Here is a 17,313-nt window from a genome sequence, read left to right as displayed (position 1 = left end):
AATTAGCTGATTAATACAGTCCCCATCCCAGTAATTAGCTGATTAATACAGTCCCCATCCCAGTAATTAGCTGATTAATACAGTCCCCATCCCAGTAATTAGCTGATTAATACAGTCCCCATCCCAGTAATTAGCTGATTGATAAGTCCCCATCCCAGTAATTAGCTGCTTAATACAGTCCCCATCCCAGTAATTAGCTGATTGATACAGTCCCCATCCCAGTAATTAGCTGCTTAATAATGTCCCCATCCCAGTAATTAGCTGATTGATACAGTCCCCATCCCAGTAATTAGCTGATTAATACAGTCCCCATCCCAGTAATTAGCTGATTAATACAGTACCCATCCCAGTAATTAGCTGATTAGTACAGTCTCCATCCCAGTAATTAGCTGATTAATACAGTACCCATCCCAGTAATTAGCTGATTAATACAGTACCCATCCCAGTAATTAGCTGATCATAGTCCCTATCCCATTGATTAGGGTTCCCATCACGGTCAATATTGGATTAGATTTCCCATCCTGATGATTAGTTGATTATAATGCCCATCCCAGTAATTATTTGACTAGGTTTTCCACCGTGATGATTACCATCTTAGTAATCATCTGATTAGAGTTCCCATCCCAACAGTTAGCTGATTCCCCATTCCAATAACTTGTTGGTCATAGTCCCCATCCCAATAATTAGCATATATATATATATATATATATATATATATATATATATATATATATATATATATATATATATATATATATATATTCCTATAAGTCCACGGGGAAAATTAAACACTATAAGTTCCAAAGTGCACTTTCGTGTAATAATCACATCATCAGGGGAGGAACAAGAGAGAAATATAACAGTCAGTTGATATACCTCGAAGAGACGAAGCTAGGACGCCATTTGGTAAACATGTGATTGATATACATCGAAGAGACGAAGCTATGACGCCATTTGGACATGTGATTGTCCAAATGGCGTCCTAGCTTCGTCTCTTCGATGTATATCAAATGACTTACATTCCTCTCTTGTGTCTCGCCTGATGTGATTATTACACGAAAGTGCACTTGGGAACTTATCGTGTTTCATTTTCCCCGTGGACTCATAGGAATATCTTGATCACGCGCAAATTGTCATCCTTTCCAATATATATATATATATATATATATATATATATATATATATATATATATATATATATATATATATATATATATATATATGCCAGAAAAGGCTAATGCTGTGTGATACAGGGCTGGTTGCCTTTGAACACCAGAGGGGGAGGTGTGTGGTGTGCATTTTGCACTGGATGCGTTAGGGGGGAAACACGCCCCCGCGAGGCTTAAGGAGAGAAAAAGTGGACACATTACAATACCCCTGCGAGGCTGTATGGTGGGGGACATAGGCAAAGTACACACCCCTCGAAGGCTAAGGAGGAAACTTAGGAAAAAATGCATCCTTACGAAGCCTTGGGAGGAAATAGGAACCCTTTCTCCCTCTTTCCCGGTGAGGGTTTAGAGGGAAAATAGGAAAATATAAACCCCCGTAAGGCTTTTGTGTGGGGGGAAAAAATACACCTACCAGGTTTTAGGGGGAAAATATGAAATGTAGACTTCCGTGAGGCTTTAAGGGAAAATAGGGGGAAAAATAGGAAACACACACCTCCGTGAGGCTTAAGGGGAGGGGAGGGGGAGAAGGAAAAAAATACACCTCCTCGAAGGCTTAGGGGAAAAAATAGGAAAAAAGACCATCCGCGAGGATTTAGGGGAAAGTAGGAAAAAAAGAAATATCCCCGGGAGGATTTAGAAGGAAAAAAAAGAAAGGAAAAAACGAACTAACTCGTGTGTCCTTGTTTATGTTGCCCCAACATGTTGGTCCTAGGAGGGACAAAGGGCGTATACACCGCACCCATAATTATTGATCTAGTTCGGTGCCGACAGAACAGTGTGGCCAGGCGCTGCTGTTCATCACTTGGTGAACGAAGGGGACACCAACTGGTCTTGCGTGATTGTTCATCGCCTGGTGAACTGGGGAACACCAGTTGGTGCTTCGTCCTTGTTCATCACCTGGTGAACTGGAGGACACCAGTTGGTGTTGTGTCCTTGTTCATCACCTGGTGAACTGGGGAATGCCAGTTGTTGTTCTTTTGTTCACCACCTGGTGAACGGGGGACGCCAGCTGGAGTTTTCACTTGTTCACCCCGTGCTGAACGTGAGAACATCAACTGTTGTTGCTTCCTGTTCATCATCTCGTGTTAGAAGAACAGGGTTAGTGTTTACATATTCTCTTTAGTAACTTTGTTCATTTGTTCTTCACTTAGTGTCGGGAGAGCAGTTGTTGGTAGTAGATATATTCTGTAGGGGAGCAATGTTCCTTTGTTCACCTCCCGGTGCTGGGGGAAACATTGGCGGTCAGCATATGGTGCAGAGAACATTGGATAGTCTTCCTTTGTTCTTTCCCTGATGTGAACACTGGATATAATCACCTGTTCAGCACCGAGTATTAGAGAACAAGGGACTTGTTCTATTTTTTTTCTTTTTTTTCAGCACCAGGTGCCTTGGGAATAAAGGTTAGATCCTGTTCATCATCAGCCAGTTTTTCTTCTTTCGTGAAAGAAAACGTTAAGTAGAACCAAGGTCGTTGTGAGAGAGCAAGTTTGCTTTTCCCAAGCCTCACGCTGATAGTTAGGCAATAATCAGGCATGACTGAACCCCGCAAGTGTTGGAGAGCAGGTGTGAATGTGTGTGTGTGTGTGTGTGTGTGTCTTACGTTACCGACACCACACCGTACTGCAAATTGTCTGACGTCAGACTTACCATCCTCAATTAACTTGTTAGGCTATTCTGTGTAAGTTCTACCTGGAAATGCTCAGAACACAAGCTGGTCGTACATTTCTTTTTTCTTCTTCCTTCGCTCAATTTTCTCCTAACTTAATTATCGCCGGCTTCGTCTTTTTCATACTTCCTTCTTCGTCTCTGTTATCTCCCTCGAAACATCATATCCTCGCCTCCTCATCGTCCTTGCCTATCCCTCACTTCGTCTTTGCGTATCCCTTACTTCGTCCTTGCCTATTCCTTACTTCGTCCTTGCCTATCCCTCACTTCGTCCTTGCCTATCCCTCACTTCGTCCTTGCCTATCCCTCACTTCGTCCTTGCCTATCCCTCAGTTATACCATCCTCCCACACCTCGCTGCCTCACTTATACCATCTCTTTGTTATCCCTCGGCCACTCTTCTTATCTATCTCCCGTCTGTTTTCTCTCCCCCTAGGTACTCGCATACTAGGTCTTTGGTCGTCCTGCCCTCACTGCCTCTCTCTCCCTGCCAGGCTGCCTCCTGCCTCCCCCAGCCAGGACTCCGGCTAGGACCGTGACATGGGTAACACTGTTGGGGTGGCGGCAGCCAGGAAGAACCAGGTGGGTGGGGTCAGCTCCAGTTCCCGAGGCGGAGTCCAGTTTCCAGCATTCTGTAATACCTCTAAGCTTGGCGTGCGCTGCAGAGGCTCGCTCTCTGGTCTTCCCTTGTTCTGGCCTCCATCTACATAGACGAGGGATGAAGGGTGCTATGTCTGTCCTTTATTTGTAGACCATCTTCATAGACTTTCAGGGCTTTTGCCATCGAGCTTTCCCACGCACTCAGCAAATAGCCTCGCGATAGACTGATAGATGTTCTGTCATCTTGCTTTCTCATCACCGCCTCATATAGATTAAGCTCGTTATAGACCACCAGGTCTGCTGTTATCTTGCTTTCACATCCACTCTAGCAGATAACCTCATCATAGACCATGAGGTCATCTGTTATTTGGCTTTCCCATGCACCTTCGTCACAGACCACTAGGTCTTCTGCTATCTGGCTTCCCCGTATGCTCCAACAGACAACCTCTTGGATGATCACCATGTCTTCTGTTATCAAGGTTTCTTATGTGCTACAGCAGATTACTGCGTCATTGACCATCAGGTCTACAATTATTTGGCTTTTCTATGTACTACCAGACAGACGAATTTCCTCATTGGTATTTATGGGGTAAATTGAGCAGCTCTTTAGGTTATACGTCGTATGTGCTGGAACGTCAGTAATTTTCCCATATGCATAATTATCGAGACGTTCCTGTGGTGTGTTTATCTTTCTCTCCATCCCAGTACCTCCCAGACCATAATGTGTTTGACGAGTCTCAACCTTCCACTAGTGTAAACAGAGGGAGCTGAAGTTGTTGGCGATAATAGCAGTCTCCATAGCTGTTGCCTAACCTGGATAGTTTGGTCATAAGCATCGTTCGGAATAGATCACGCACCCGTGTGTGTAGTGGTATATGTAGTTGCATTACATTGTGGACTGTATAGGAACAGCTTGTGCTTCTGCAGGAGTTGAGAGCACGTATCATGATGCGACCCTGGAGTGTAACTGGTGGCATCCTCCCGCTGCACAGTGCGTGTGGTGCCGTAGGGAGCAGCAGCAGCAGCAGTTGCTGGGCCACCCTCACCCGTGTTGCTGGGCGTGGTCAGAGGGTGTGCCTGCTGCTGCTGCTGCTGCGTATGGCTCGTAGCTCCCATCCTACCTGGCATCTCCCTTCTTACATAAGACAAGTCGTCTGTGCAGGGGGACTTCGCTGTCCTGTATGCCCTACCGTGGTTGTGTACGGTGGCCGTGAGGTGGCGAGGAGGTTTCGATGTAGCAGGTGAAGCGTGGTGGTGTGGTGGTGCATTACTCCGCCGGGTCGTGGTAGAAAACGGTCTTTTGTTTAGTAGTATTGATAATCCTGGAGTCCCAAGGTTCTGGTATGGATTACTCGTGTGGAGTCTGCCAGTTGCACCGGAGTTATTGTAAGGGGACGTAGCCACCACAGAGTGAATGGCTGTACGTAGCTCTAATGTAATACGAGGGAGGGAAAGGAATGGCAAATTCGTTGTATGTTCCTCCCCAAGACTGTGGGCTGTGATGCATAAGAGACCACAGAATGCACAGTAATTCCAGGTAATGGGCCAAAGGGCAGATAACAAGGTCGATTATGAGCGAACTGTTTACATCATTTCTGAATAGTTCTCTTAAGTGTCGTAGCCAAAGCCTCGTTATGTAGGAACTATTCATACATGTCTTGTACGTGGGAATTATGCTCAAATCCCACTGACTCGTACGACGTGTTGGGTACGGTGTGTTGTGGGGTGTGGGTATATTTCTAATGGCCAAGTTAACGTTACGTCTTGCTTGCTCGGGAGCGGCCAAAGTCCCACGAGTGTCTCTGGTCCAGGCTCGGCCCACAGCAACGTCTGATTTTCTCTTGTGTTGCTGTGGACACGAGGTTCTTTTTCTTCCACGAGTTCATGAAGATAGATGGGACATCTAGTGTCAGTTTCCATCTGTATTAATCTCATAAAAGCTGTCTTATAGTTGACTTATGTCTGAGGTAATAGCTACACTTGCAAAGGTAATGGAGGGTGAGCTCTTGGCTGATGTATTCTATATGGTTAACATTGAATATACGCTGGTGCGTGGCGTAGCAGGAATATCATAGCTTAATTACCATTCAGAAATGGATACCCATTAAGTGCTTGTCTTGAGAGGACCTGGAGGACACACACACACACACACACACACACACACACACACACACACACACACACACACACACACACACACACGTACGTTACGCCCTCGACACACACTGTTTATTGTCATACTCAAGGCCACTTGGCCAGCCACTGAAACGCTCTTGCCTACTGTAAATATCAAAGAAGGGCTTTAAGGTGTTGCTTATTGCATAGCGGACTGTGTGTGTGTGTGTGTCGTGTGCTGCAGCCCCTCACCTACACTTTTCGTATTTATAACGTCTGGTGATTCCCGTTCTCAGAGCTGTAAGTAGCTCCGGGTCTGACGTATTGTTGGTGTGGCATTTTATATAACGTTAGTATCGCAAGAGCACTGTTAAGTTAGATGTAACACACACACACACACACACACACACACACACACACACACACACACACACACACACACACACACACACACACACACGTAAACATACATATATAGTCACATATATACACGAATGCACGCACATAGGACAAATAGGTATACACACGGATACATGTATACACGAATGCACATGTGGTAAATAGGTAGACAAAGAGGTGGACTGTAGATGCAAGAAATATATTTGTAAATGATAGTGAAGTTAGTAAGGGAATCGAGGGGTAATGTGTACCTGAATCTAATACCAAGAAAGGCATATTCAGGGCCATCGCTCTGGAGTATTGACGTTAGAACGCCAGACATAATTCATGAAATAAGGGACCATTGTGATATGCTAATAAGTTATGCTAATAAGTTTCATATTACGTAAGAAGGCTTTGGTATTTATACAAAGAAAAAGAACCGCAAGTGATTTTCTTCATCGGAGGATCGTGACTATATGTCAGTGTTGGGGGAAAAAAAAAATGGTTTAGGAAATAAAGGTAGACTGACAATTGAGTTGGGTATGCGTCGGTCATGTTCGTATACATGTCAAGTGTCCCCGACATGTGTTGAAGGTTATGGAAAAACTGGTTTAACATGGCCACAGTTACCAGGCCTGGATTAGTGTGTGTCTCATCGTAATGTTTGGTATACCAGTTAGATGCAAGTATGATGAACAAGATCAGCTCGTCGTTTCGCAGTTTGGTGTTCGTGATCGATGTTTCCATCTGGGGTTGGAGGTGAGATGGTGTGGGAATACTTGAACTGCTGATGGATCTTGTGTTTACTAGCATGCAGCAAACACACTAGCCAGCCGACCAGACGCCACACACTGACCCAGCCTTGTGACAGTACCTCCGTGGAAGAACAACCCGATTCGAGATCAGGCTTTGAGTAATTCATACTGGATGTCTTATTTCGTGTGCCGTGTTCAGCTTTCCCCTCCATGAGGGTTCGAATTCTGGACGATGCAGTTGGCCCTCAGGCAACCTAGGTGTTCATTTTCTCTTCCCGCGGCTGATCGATGAATGGGTGCATGGTTAAGGCTGATTTGGATTTGTATATAGACTGAAGTAAAGACACAGTCCATATCTTTAAGATAAAGAGACGAATCAATACGAGTGTAAGACTCTCCGTACAACACTAAAAGTAACTACACACACACACACACACACACACACACACACACACACACACACACACACACACACGTATGACGTGGATAGTGAACAGTTCTTCGAGGTATGTAGGGATAGAGCAACCAGAGGCCTTAACATGAAATTAAGCAAGAAACTTGTTAAAAAAAAGAATGTAAAGGAGTGCCCTATTCACCTTCCTGCATTTTCAGGCTCCAAACACTCCAAACGTGTTCCTACATCCTTCCACCTCCTTAGTTTCTCTCTATTACTTGTTCTCTCCGTTTACTCATCCTCTCCTCACTCACCTTTTCCGTACGTCCACATCATTTCAGCGCACCCTTGTTAGCTGTGTCGTATATGCTCCTCTCGCTACCACACCTCTGTCGTACCCCCTCATTTCTTGTTTGATCAGCCCTTCTTACCCAACATGTTGTCCTCACGCAAGTCATTTGCATCATGTTTACCCAGGGTCTTCCGTAATCATTTTTGTTTATTTAAGGGCCGTTGGAACTACTTGACCATCAAAGATACCCATCTTTGTCCAGAACAAGAACGGTCTCTTTATGACACCCACATCTCAATACCCTCAGGACCTTAGTCCTTTTGCCCAGCTTATGGCCAGCCTCATGTACCGTGGTTCCATTTGCTGCCTTGGCCACTCCCAGGTAGGTAGGTAATACGCCCCACTTCCTTTGGGTTCGCTCAGTTCAAGGTCACACTCCAAAATCGCCCGTGTCTGTGTGCTGCTAAACCTAATGACTTTGCTTTTGTTCACATTTGCTCGCAAATTTCTCCTCTCACGCATTCCCCCGGACACCAGAACGACTTAGGTTCTTGTTGGTTTATGAGGCAGGAAATGAGGTGGTCAAGCCGTCTATATGTATGAGATATATTGATGTTACGTTATCATATCTGAGGTCTAGTGATAAGTAATATGGTCCGTGAGATGCAAGCCTTGTGACATACGCGGGGGCCCCACTCCAGCCAGCTGTTGTATTGACTCACGTTGTGCCAATTGTACGCCTCAAACATACGAGGATAACTTCGTCACCAGAGGAAACAATGTGAGTGGGCTTAGGGTATGTTGACTTCGTCTTTGTAACACAGGCGGGCATGTATGTCTTTCAATCCTTTATGATTGTAACACAGGCGGGCATTTATGTCTTTCAATCCTTTATAATTGTAACACAGGCGGGCATGTATGTCTTTCAGTCCTTTATAATTGTTCTTCGTCGCTTCTCCAGATAGAGTCAGATCTTCCTTCACGCGTGATTCAGATCCATTCTCGTCTTCGTGAAGTCTTCATCCTCTGTCACAAGGGCTACATGTTGTAACGGTTCAGGTCTTCACTGACTCCAGCTTACTTCTTTGTTTTGGTCTTGCATGGGAAAGCGTGGCCGCCCAGACCCTCCTGCAGAGACCGTGGGGGACGTATAAAGGAAGTGATGGCTCAGAGAACCAAATATGCCGGTGTGTTGTCGTGATATTTCCCACGGTGGTGGGAACAGCAAACAGCGTCGTGTGCTAGGCTAGGCTGGGCTGGTGGTGCTGGTGGTGGATGTGGTTACCCCGTGGGAACACATTTTTTTTTTGACTGGCTGCCGCCATCACTAGCAGTCCTCGTTAGGGCTGGTGGTGGAGGTGGCCATTACTTGTTTTCCATTTTTTTTTCTTTTCGGTCGTCACTTTATTTACCACACCAGCTTCTCTGGCGTAGGGTTACGGTGGGTGGTTTACTTGGTGAGGTGCAGTAGCTTCCTAGTGTTGTTACATGGAGGTGGACTGTAGCTCCTTAGTCTTGCTACATGGAGGAGGACAGTAGCTCCTTAGCCTTGCTACATGGAGGAGGACAGTAGCTCCGTAGTCTTGCTACATGGAAGGGGGACGGTGGTCCCCTGTGTTTCTACATGAAAGGGGGACGGTGGTCCCCAGTGTTGCTACATGGAGGGGGGAACAGTGGCCCTTAGTGTTGCTACATGTAGCAGTAGGGGTGGAGGGACAGTAGTCCCTAGCGTTGCTACATACAAGGACTAGTAGCGCCCCTTGTATTACTACATTAAGGGGATTAGTAGCCCGCCCCCCAGCGTTGCAACATCCAGGATCACCAGCTCCCTTTGTTAACTACATGGAGGGGTGAGGAGCTGGCATGGTTAAGAGGCCACGTCGTGGTTCCTTTGTCACCCATAGTGTGGCTCACGAGCCTTCGTGACGGCGTGTTCCTGAGGTTATGTCATCCAGAGGCGTGGAGGTGGTCGTGTGGTGGAGTCGGTCGAGTGTGGTGACAGCAGACCAGTGACTCACACTCTCTCCTCCCCTCCACCACCCACCACCCTGTTGTTGCATGACCATCATGCAACATGGCGCCGACCAGCAACGTTTGTAGTTTTCCTCCTCTTTGCGCTGTCGAAGCATCGATTTGCTTGAGCTCGTGTGCTGGGTGTTGGGAGACCGCTGGGGTTGAGGGTTGGGAATTGTAGACCAGACGACGTGAGTTGCGTCAGGTGGGCGGATGGCGGCCTGTCCCGCCTCTCCCTCTGGCCGGCGCGGCTCGAACATTGGGGAGCTCGGGGTAACTCATGGCTCTTCCTGGAGGAATGTCCCGCCTCCGCCGCCCCCACCTCCTCCTCCCTGGAGCGGTCGGCTGGGCCTTCCCCGTTGGCGAGCGTCCGGTGTTCCGGCCCGGTATGCACGGTAATTTCCAGTGAAGTTTCCATTGTGGTCGCACGCTCTCGGCCACGGTTCGGTAGATGCGAGGGGCCGCCAACACTTGGGGGCTCTGGTTGCATCAGGAGTGTCTTACTACTCGTATACCATCCTGCAGAACATTTTACGAAACAGTTTTTTTCCTCCACTTCCTCCAGAATTTGTAATTGCTCTCTCTTGTCTCTTTTTTTTTCCCTTTTATTATTCTCTCTATATTTCTGTAACATTGTAAGAGAGAGAAATACACGTAAGTATATATGTTTACTGGAATAATCCCGGTGATACAGTAGATTAAATCCAAATAAACCCACATGAAACAGAAAGACAGAGACGCAAAGCTCATGTCTGTTTCTCGAGACATTTCATTTCCCTTGTCTTGAGAAATATTTGGATACACTATATATATATATATATATATATATATATATATATATATATATATATATATATATATATATATATATGTAATCGTTTTCCTCCAGTTTTCATGGATTAGTATACTTAGCCTTCGCTGAGGTAATGGGTGACATATGCCACATTAACTCACGTAATGTCTGCAGTTGGGTTACGTAATGTGAAACTATGAGTGGCCACAGTTTGTGAAGAAAATGTGTACTTTTGCAGACCTCGTATTTTTTGCCTTAACTTTGAGCACAACGGTGCGATTCTTGAGCACGACGGTACGAGTCTTGAGCACGACGGTACGAGTCTTGCGCACGACGGTACGAGTCTTGAGCACAACGGTACGAGTCTTGAGCACAACGGTGCGATTCTTAAGCACGACGGTACGAGTCTTGAGCACGACGGTACGATTCTTGCACACAACGGTACGAGTCTTGAGCACGACGGTACGATTCTTGAGCACGACGGTACGATTCTTGAGCACGACGGTACGATTCTTGAGCACGACGGTACGGCCCTTGAGCAAGACGGTACAGTCCTCGGGTATATGATAGCTTAGCCTTTGACCTGACCTTTGGGGGTCAGGTTATAGGCTAGGCCATCATACCCGATTGGTCGCACCGTCTTGTTCAAGGGGCCGTGCCGTTATCCACATGGGCCGTACCGTTGTCCTCAAGGACCGTGCCGTGTCGTGCCGTGCAGTTGTCCTTAAGGACCGTGCCGTGCCGTGCCGCTTGTTCTCAAGGGTCGTGCCATGTCCTGAAGGACCGTGCCGTGCTGTGTCGTTGTTCTCAAGGGTCGTGCCATGTCCTGAAGGACCGTGCCGTGCTGTGTCGTTGTTCTCAAGGGCCGTGCCATGTCCTCAAGGACCGTGCCGTGCTGTGTCGTTGTTCTCAAGGGCCGTGCCATGTCCTGAAGGACCGTGCCGTGCTGTGTCGTTGTTCTCAAGGGCCGTGCCATGTCCTGAAGGACCGTGCCATGCTGTGTCGTTGTTCTCAAGGGCCGTGCCATGTCCTGAAGGACCGTGCCGTGCTGTGTCGTTGTTCTCAAGGGTCGTGCCATGTCCTGAAGGACCGTGCCGTGCTGTGTCGTTGTTCTCAAGGGTCGTGCCATGTCCTGAAGGACCGTGCCGTGCTGTGTCGTTGTTCTCAAGGGCCGTGCCATGTCCTCAAGGACCGTGCCGTGCTGTGTCGTTGTTCTCAAGGGCCGTGCCATGTCCTGAAGGACCGTGCCGTGCTGTGTCGTTGTTCTCAAGGGCCGTGCCATGTCCTCAAGGACCGTGCCGTGCTGTGTCGTTGTTCTCAAGGGCCGTGCCATGTCCTGAAGGACCGTGCCATGCTGTGTCGTTGTTCTCAAGGGCCGTGCCATGTCCTGAAGGACCGTGCCGTGCTGTGTCGTTGTTCTCAAGGGCCGTGCCATTTCCTGAAGGACCGTGCCGTGCTGTGTCGTTGTTCTCAAGGGCCGTGCCATGTCGTCCTCAAGGACCGTGCCGTGCTGTGTCGTTGTTCTCAAGGGCCGTGCCATGTCCTGAAGGACCGTGCCGTGCTGTGTCGTTGTTCTCAAGGGTCGTGCCATGTCGTCCTCAAGGGCCGTGCCGTCGTGCTCAAGCGGTTAATAGGTACGCTGCTTTAAGGTAATTACTGCACGTTCTCGGTGGTCGGTTGTGAGAAGTCGGGAGTGTCTGCTGTCAGTGAACAGAAGCTAAAGTCGGCCCTTGAGAGATCGGGTCGGTCGGGCGACGGTTGAGCACGTTTATCAGTGAACTAATTAACCAGTAACATCGCTCATGTTGATGTGGTGAATGTGGTAGTGGTGTAAGGGGAGTGTAGTGTGGTGATTGTGGTAGTGGGGTGGGAGAGTGTAGAGTGTGGTGAATGTGGTAGTGGTGTAGGAGGGTGCAGTGTGGTGAATGTTGGTAGTGGTGTAGGAGGTGCAGTGTGGTGAGTGTGGTGAGAGGGGTAGGGGAGTGTAGTGTGGGGTGAACGTGACAGAGGAGTGTAGTACTCTGGTGCAAGGAGACAGTACAGGGAGGGAGGGAGGGAGGAAGAGTGTAGGTGCGCGGGGCATGACGCCACCCTGCCGCTGCCGTCACCACCCTCCCTCCCTCCCTCCCTCCCACCCTGCCTGCCTCCCTCCCTCCCTCCCTATTAATGATTATTCACTTGTCCCCTTCCAGGTCCTCCCCTCCGAGCTAGACGCACCAGGACCCTTGCCTCTCACTTTAATGCCTCTGTACACAGCCATCCGGCACCCCTCACTACCCTCTCTCATTTCCCCTTCGTCCTTTTCCTCCTCACCCCTTTCACCCCACCCTAGTCTCTTTCTCTCCCCTCACATCCACCTGCTCCCTCCTGGCTTAGCTCCCCTCTGTCCCCAGCTCTACCCCGAGACCAGGTCCCCCCAGATTAACATAGTCTATGCATCGTCGTCATCATCTGGCAGTGAGCTCTTCCCTCTCCGCCTCCTTTTTTTTCCCCCCTCCCCCAGACTTTGACCTTCCGTGAGGGCGCATTCCCCTCTCCCTGCCAGCCACACCCCGTCTGTTGCACCATCATCTCATGACGTCATGCACACCTACACGTCTGACCCGTGATACGCCATCCTGTTGGTACCAGCGCAATACTCCTCCCGAGTTGGAGGTATGCGTAAAGGAAGCCAGAAAACGTAGGACCTGATGCTGGTGTATGAGGAGCTTATGTGCTGGAGTGCGTGGGGAAGGTCAGATATCAAAGGACATGATGCTGGTGTATGAGGAGGTTATCTGCTGGAGTGCGTGGGGAAGGCCAGATATCAAAGGACATGATGCTGGTGTATGAGGAGGTTATCTGCAGGAGTGCGTGGGGAAGGTCAGATATCAAAGGAAATGATGCTGATGTATGAGGAGGTTATCTGCTGGAGTGCATGGGGAAGGTCAGATATCAAAGGAAATGGTGCTGATGTATGAGGAGGTTATCTGCTGGAGTGCATGGGGAAGGTCAGATATCAAAGGAAATGATGCTGATGTATGAGGAGGTTATCTGCAGGAGTGCGTGGGGAAGGTCAGATATCAAAGGACCTAATGCTGTTATATGAGGAGGTTATCTGCTGGAGTACATGGGGAAGGCCATACGAGAGAGGAACCTGATGATCATTGAATTGGTTATCTGATGAACGACATCAAGTAAACTCCTGGTCTCTCTCTACATGGACACAGGGATCAGCAGAACACCCCCTTCGACTCCCCACTCACATCCCTCCCTCCCTCCGACGAAACACCAGGCAGGAAAAGTGCAGTAGAGGAACGCCGTTTTGTACCCGTGCATCCGGTCAGTTGTCTACTGCCTTTCAACTGGCCCGAGAATTGGTTCCTGCCTGCAGAGCTGCAGTCGTATATATCGAAAGTACTACTGTTGCTCCTGAGGAGCTCTTGACTTTATAACTGAGGTCTCCTGCTGCTGTGAAGACCTCCAGCTGTGTGTATCGCTACATAAACCTGCCGTTTTGAAGAACTGTAACTTTGTGTAGCTAAGTCATCCGACTGCTCTTCAAGAACTCTTAGTGTTTATAGCCAAACATTCCAGCAGGTTTGAAGAACTCATTGTGTCGCTAAATACTCCTGCCTTTTTGAAGAACTTCAAACTATATGTGACTATACGCCCCATCCGATCTTGAAGAACTCCTAACTGTATATAACCGCTGTTCAAGAACCCCTAACTGTATGTAACAATAGGCTCCAGCCGTTCTTGAAGAACTCCTAACTATAGATAGTTATAGGCTCCAGCTGTTCTTGAAGAACTCCTCCTAGCTATAGATAGCTGTAGGCTCCAGCCGTTCCTGATGAACTCCCTTCGTGTCCAGCTCGCCTGTCGCATCAACAACACCGCCGTCAGGTGTAACGCCTCAGTAACCCCCCCCCCCCCCCACACACACACACACACACACTGGAGACCTCCATCACCTCAGCAGGGAGGGAGTGCGTGCGTGCGTGCGTCCTGTGTTCCCTCAACACCCACTGTGTACTCTCCACACCGCCTGGGATAGAAAAAGAGCAGGAAGTAAATATTTAATGATATTTTTTTCTTCTTATACGCCAAAAAGGATTTCCTAAGTGGAAAGATCATTTCCCAGCTTTCTCACTCAGCGTTCCAACACTTGCCTTACTCGAGTGTTAACACACTTTACTCATACTTTATAAGTATATGCATAACTTCTGCAGTATAAGTATCCAAAGCTGTACTTTCCCCTTCCGTGATATTCGTATACTTCTAAACCAAGGAAGAGAAAAAGGTGCAGAAGATCCAAAAAGGGGGAAAAACAAACGTAAATTCGACCCTTCTTGTGCAAAGCCAGCAGTGAAATCGTATTACACCCGCAGTTTCCTTTAAAAGTTTGTAGTCTGCAGTAAGTAGATCTCTGACACAAAGCACATCTAATCCCTTACGCAGTTTCCGGGAAACGGTTTAAACTCTCATAAGACCAAAAGCTCTTTGTTGGAGACGTTATACTGAAGCGACGATGGAAGGTGGTATAACCTCCCAGAAGCCATTGTCTTTTATCATTTGTGATCCAGGGTTTAGCTTAGCATCGGAGGGATTTTCATGGGTTGTTGGTACGTCTTAGTGTTATTATCCGGACGTAGGTTGTAGGTAAGGGTGTACGTGTGATGACGTAAGTGTCATTTGGACTAAGGGATACCCCGGGTCGAGCGCATGGGTTCGATCCCTGGCTCAGGCCGGGATATTCATTGCATGTGTGTGCAGGTATGAGATTGCATTTGTTTTTTTTTTTTTTTGTAGACTTCGTTTCTCATTGGATGTTCTCATTTTCGTCACTTTCGTAGAGGACAATTCGTTCTTCGTACATCACTACTTATATGAAAACAGATATTTGTAAACTCTCTCCAAATATTTGTTTACACATTTACCTTGAATGTTGACATAGATTGAATATCCTTTGTAAAAAGAAAACACTTTCTTAGTTACTCTGACATTGCTTATTCATTTACAGAGTCTTTCAGTTGATCACATACATCCATTCATTCAGGCTTGCACAGCTGGTCACATATTATAAAACCCACATATCCTTTGTGGGTCACACATTATAAAACCCACATATCCTCTGTGGGTCACACATTATAAAACCCACATATCCTTTGTAGGTCACACATTATAAAACCCACAAATCCTTTGTAGGTCACACATTATAAAACCCACATATCCTTTGTAGGTCACACATTATAAAACCCACATATCCTTTGTAGGTCACACTTTATAAAACCCACATAACCTTTGTAGGTCACACATTATAAAACCCACATAACCTTTGTAGGTCACACTTTATAAAACCCACATAACCTTTGTAGGTCACACATTATAAAACCCACATGTCCTTTGTGGGTCACGTTTTAAAATCTACATATCTTTTGTAGGCCATAAGACCAACATATCCTTAATAGGTCATATACCCTTTAAAACCTACATATGCAAAGTAGGTTACACGCTATATAACCTACATATTTTCAGGACATATATTAGGAATCTTACATATCATCAGAAGGTCACTGTAAAGCCTACGTATCCTTAGTAGGTCACAGTATAAAGCCAACATATTCTCAGTAGGTCACAGTATAAAGCCTACATATCCTCAGTAGGTCACAGTATAAAGCCAACATATCCTCAGTAGGTCACAGTATAAAGCCTACATATCCTCAGTAGGTCACAGTATAAAGCCTACATATCCTCAGTAGGTCACAGTATAAAGCCAACATATCCTCAGTAGGTCACAGTATAAAGCCTACATATCCTCAGTAGGTCACAGTATAAAGCCTACATATCCTCAGTAGGTCACAGTATAAAGCCAACATATCCTCAGTAGGTCACAGTATAAAGCCAACATATCCTCAGTAGGTCACAGTATAAAGCCAACATATCCTCAGTAGGTCACAGCATAAAGCCAACATATCCTCAGTAGGTCACAGTATAAAGCCAACATATCCTCAGTAGGTCACAGTATAAAGCCAACATATCCTCAGTAGGTCACAGTATAAAGCCAACATATCCTCAGTAGGTCACAGTATAAAGCCAACATATCCTTAGTAGGTCACAGTATAAAGCCTACATATCCTCAGTAGGTCACAGTATAAAGCCAACATATCCTCAGTAGGTCACAGTATAAAGCCAGCATATCCTCAGTAGGTCACAGTATAAAGCCAACATATCCTCAGTAGGTCACAGTATAAAGCCAACATATCCTCAGTAGGTCACAGTATAAAGCCAACATATCCTCAGTAGGTCACAGTATAAAGCCAACATATCCTCAGTAGGTCACAATATAAAGCCAACATATCCTCAGTAGGTCACAGTATAAAGCCAACATATCCTCAGTTGGTCACAGTATAAATCCAACATATCCTCAGTAGGTCACAGTATAAAGCCAACATATCCTCAGTAGGTCACAGTATAAAGCCAACATATCCTCAGTAGGTCACAGTATAAAGCCAACCTATCCTCAGTAGGTCACAGTATAAAGCCAACATATCCTCAGTAGGTCACAGTATAAAGCCAACATATCCTCAGTAGGTCACAGTATAAAGCCAACATATCCTCAGTAGGTCACAGTATAAAGCCAACATATCCTCAGTAGGTCACAGTATAAAGCCAACATATCCTCAGTAGGTCACGGTATAAAGCCAACATATCCTCAGTACGTCACAGCGTAAAGCCAACATATCCTCAGTAGGTCACAGCATAAAGCCAACATATCCTCAGTAGGTCACACTGCAGTATGAACATGAACTTCCTCAGTTGAACACGTTCTTCCTTTGTTAAACCCGCACTTCCTATGTTGATCATGCACTTCCTGTGCTGAACACTCTACTTGAACACGCACTTCCTCTGTTGGTTACGTGAATCCTACGTTCAACACGCACGTCCTATCATGAACACGCACTTGTTCGGTTGAACACGCACTTAATGTGGTAAATACGCACTTCCTATGGTGAACGCGTGCTTCCTGGGGTGGGGTGGGCACGCACTTCCATTGGTGAACACGCATTTCTCATGGTGAACACCCTGTTGTGAACACGCTCTTCGTATGATGAATACACACTTCCTGTGTTGAACATACACCTATTCCGTTGAACA

At 46.8% G+C, this 17,313-nt stretch overlaps 1 protein-coding gene across 2 annotated transcripts in view; it reads left to right on the top strand.

Moving 5' to 3' along the window:
* The window catches only part of dop (microtubule-associated serine/threonine (MAST) protein kinase dop), a 1,162,440-nt gene that overhangs the window by 43,851 nt on the left and 1,101,276 nt on the right, over positions 1–17,313 (top strand). Inside the window, exon 2 of one of the 2 annotated variants that reach the window (XM_071676295.1) lies at positions 3,328–3,415. The exons of the other annotated variant lie outside the window; for it this stretch is intronic. Within the exon in view, the coding sequence (XP_071532396.1) occupies positions 3,374–3,415 (42 nt within the window). The 5' untranslated portion in view covers positions 3,328–3,373. The remainder of the gene's footprint in view (positions 1–3,327; positions 3,416–17,313) is intronic. 2 annotated transcript variants of the gene reach the window in all.

Source organism: Panulirus ornatus, chromosome 22 (genome assembly GCF_036320965.1).
Source record: "Panulirus ornatus isolate Po-2019 chromosome 22, ASM3632096v1, whole genome shotgun sequence".
Classification (NCBI taxonomy): domain Eukaryota; kingdom Metazoa; phylum Arthropoda; class Malacostraca; order Decapoda; family Palinuridae; genus Panulirus; species Panulirus ornatus.
This window is presented reverse-complemented; position numbering and strand designations above follow the sequence as displayed.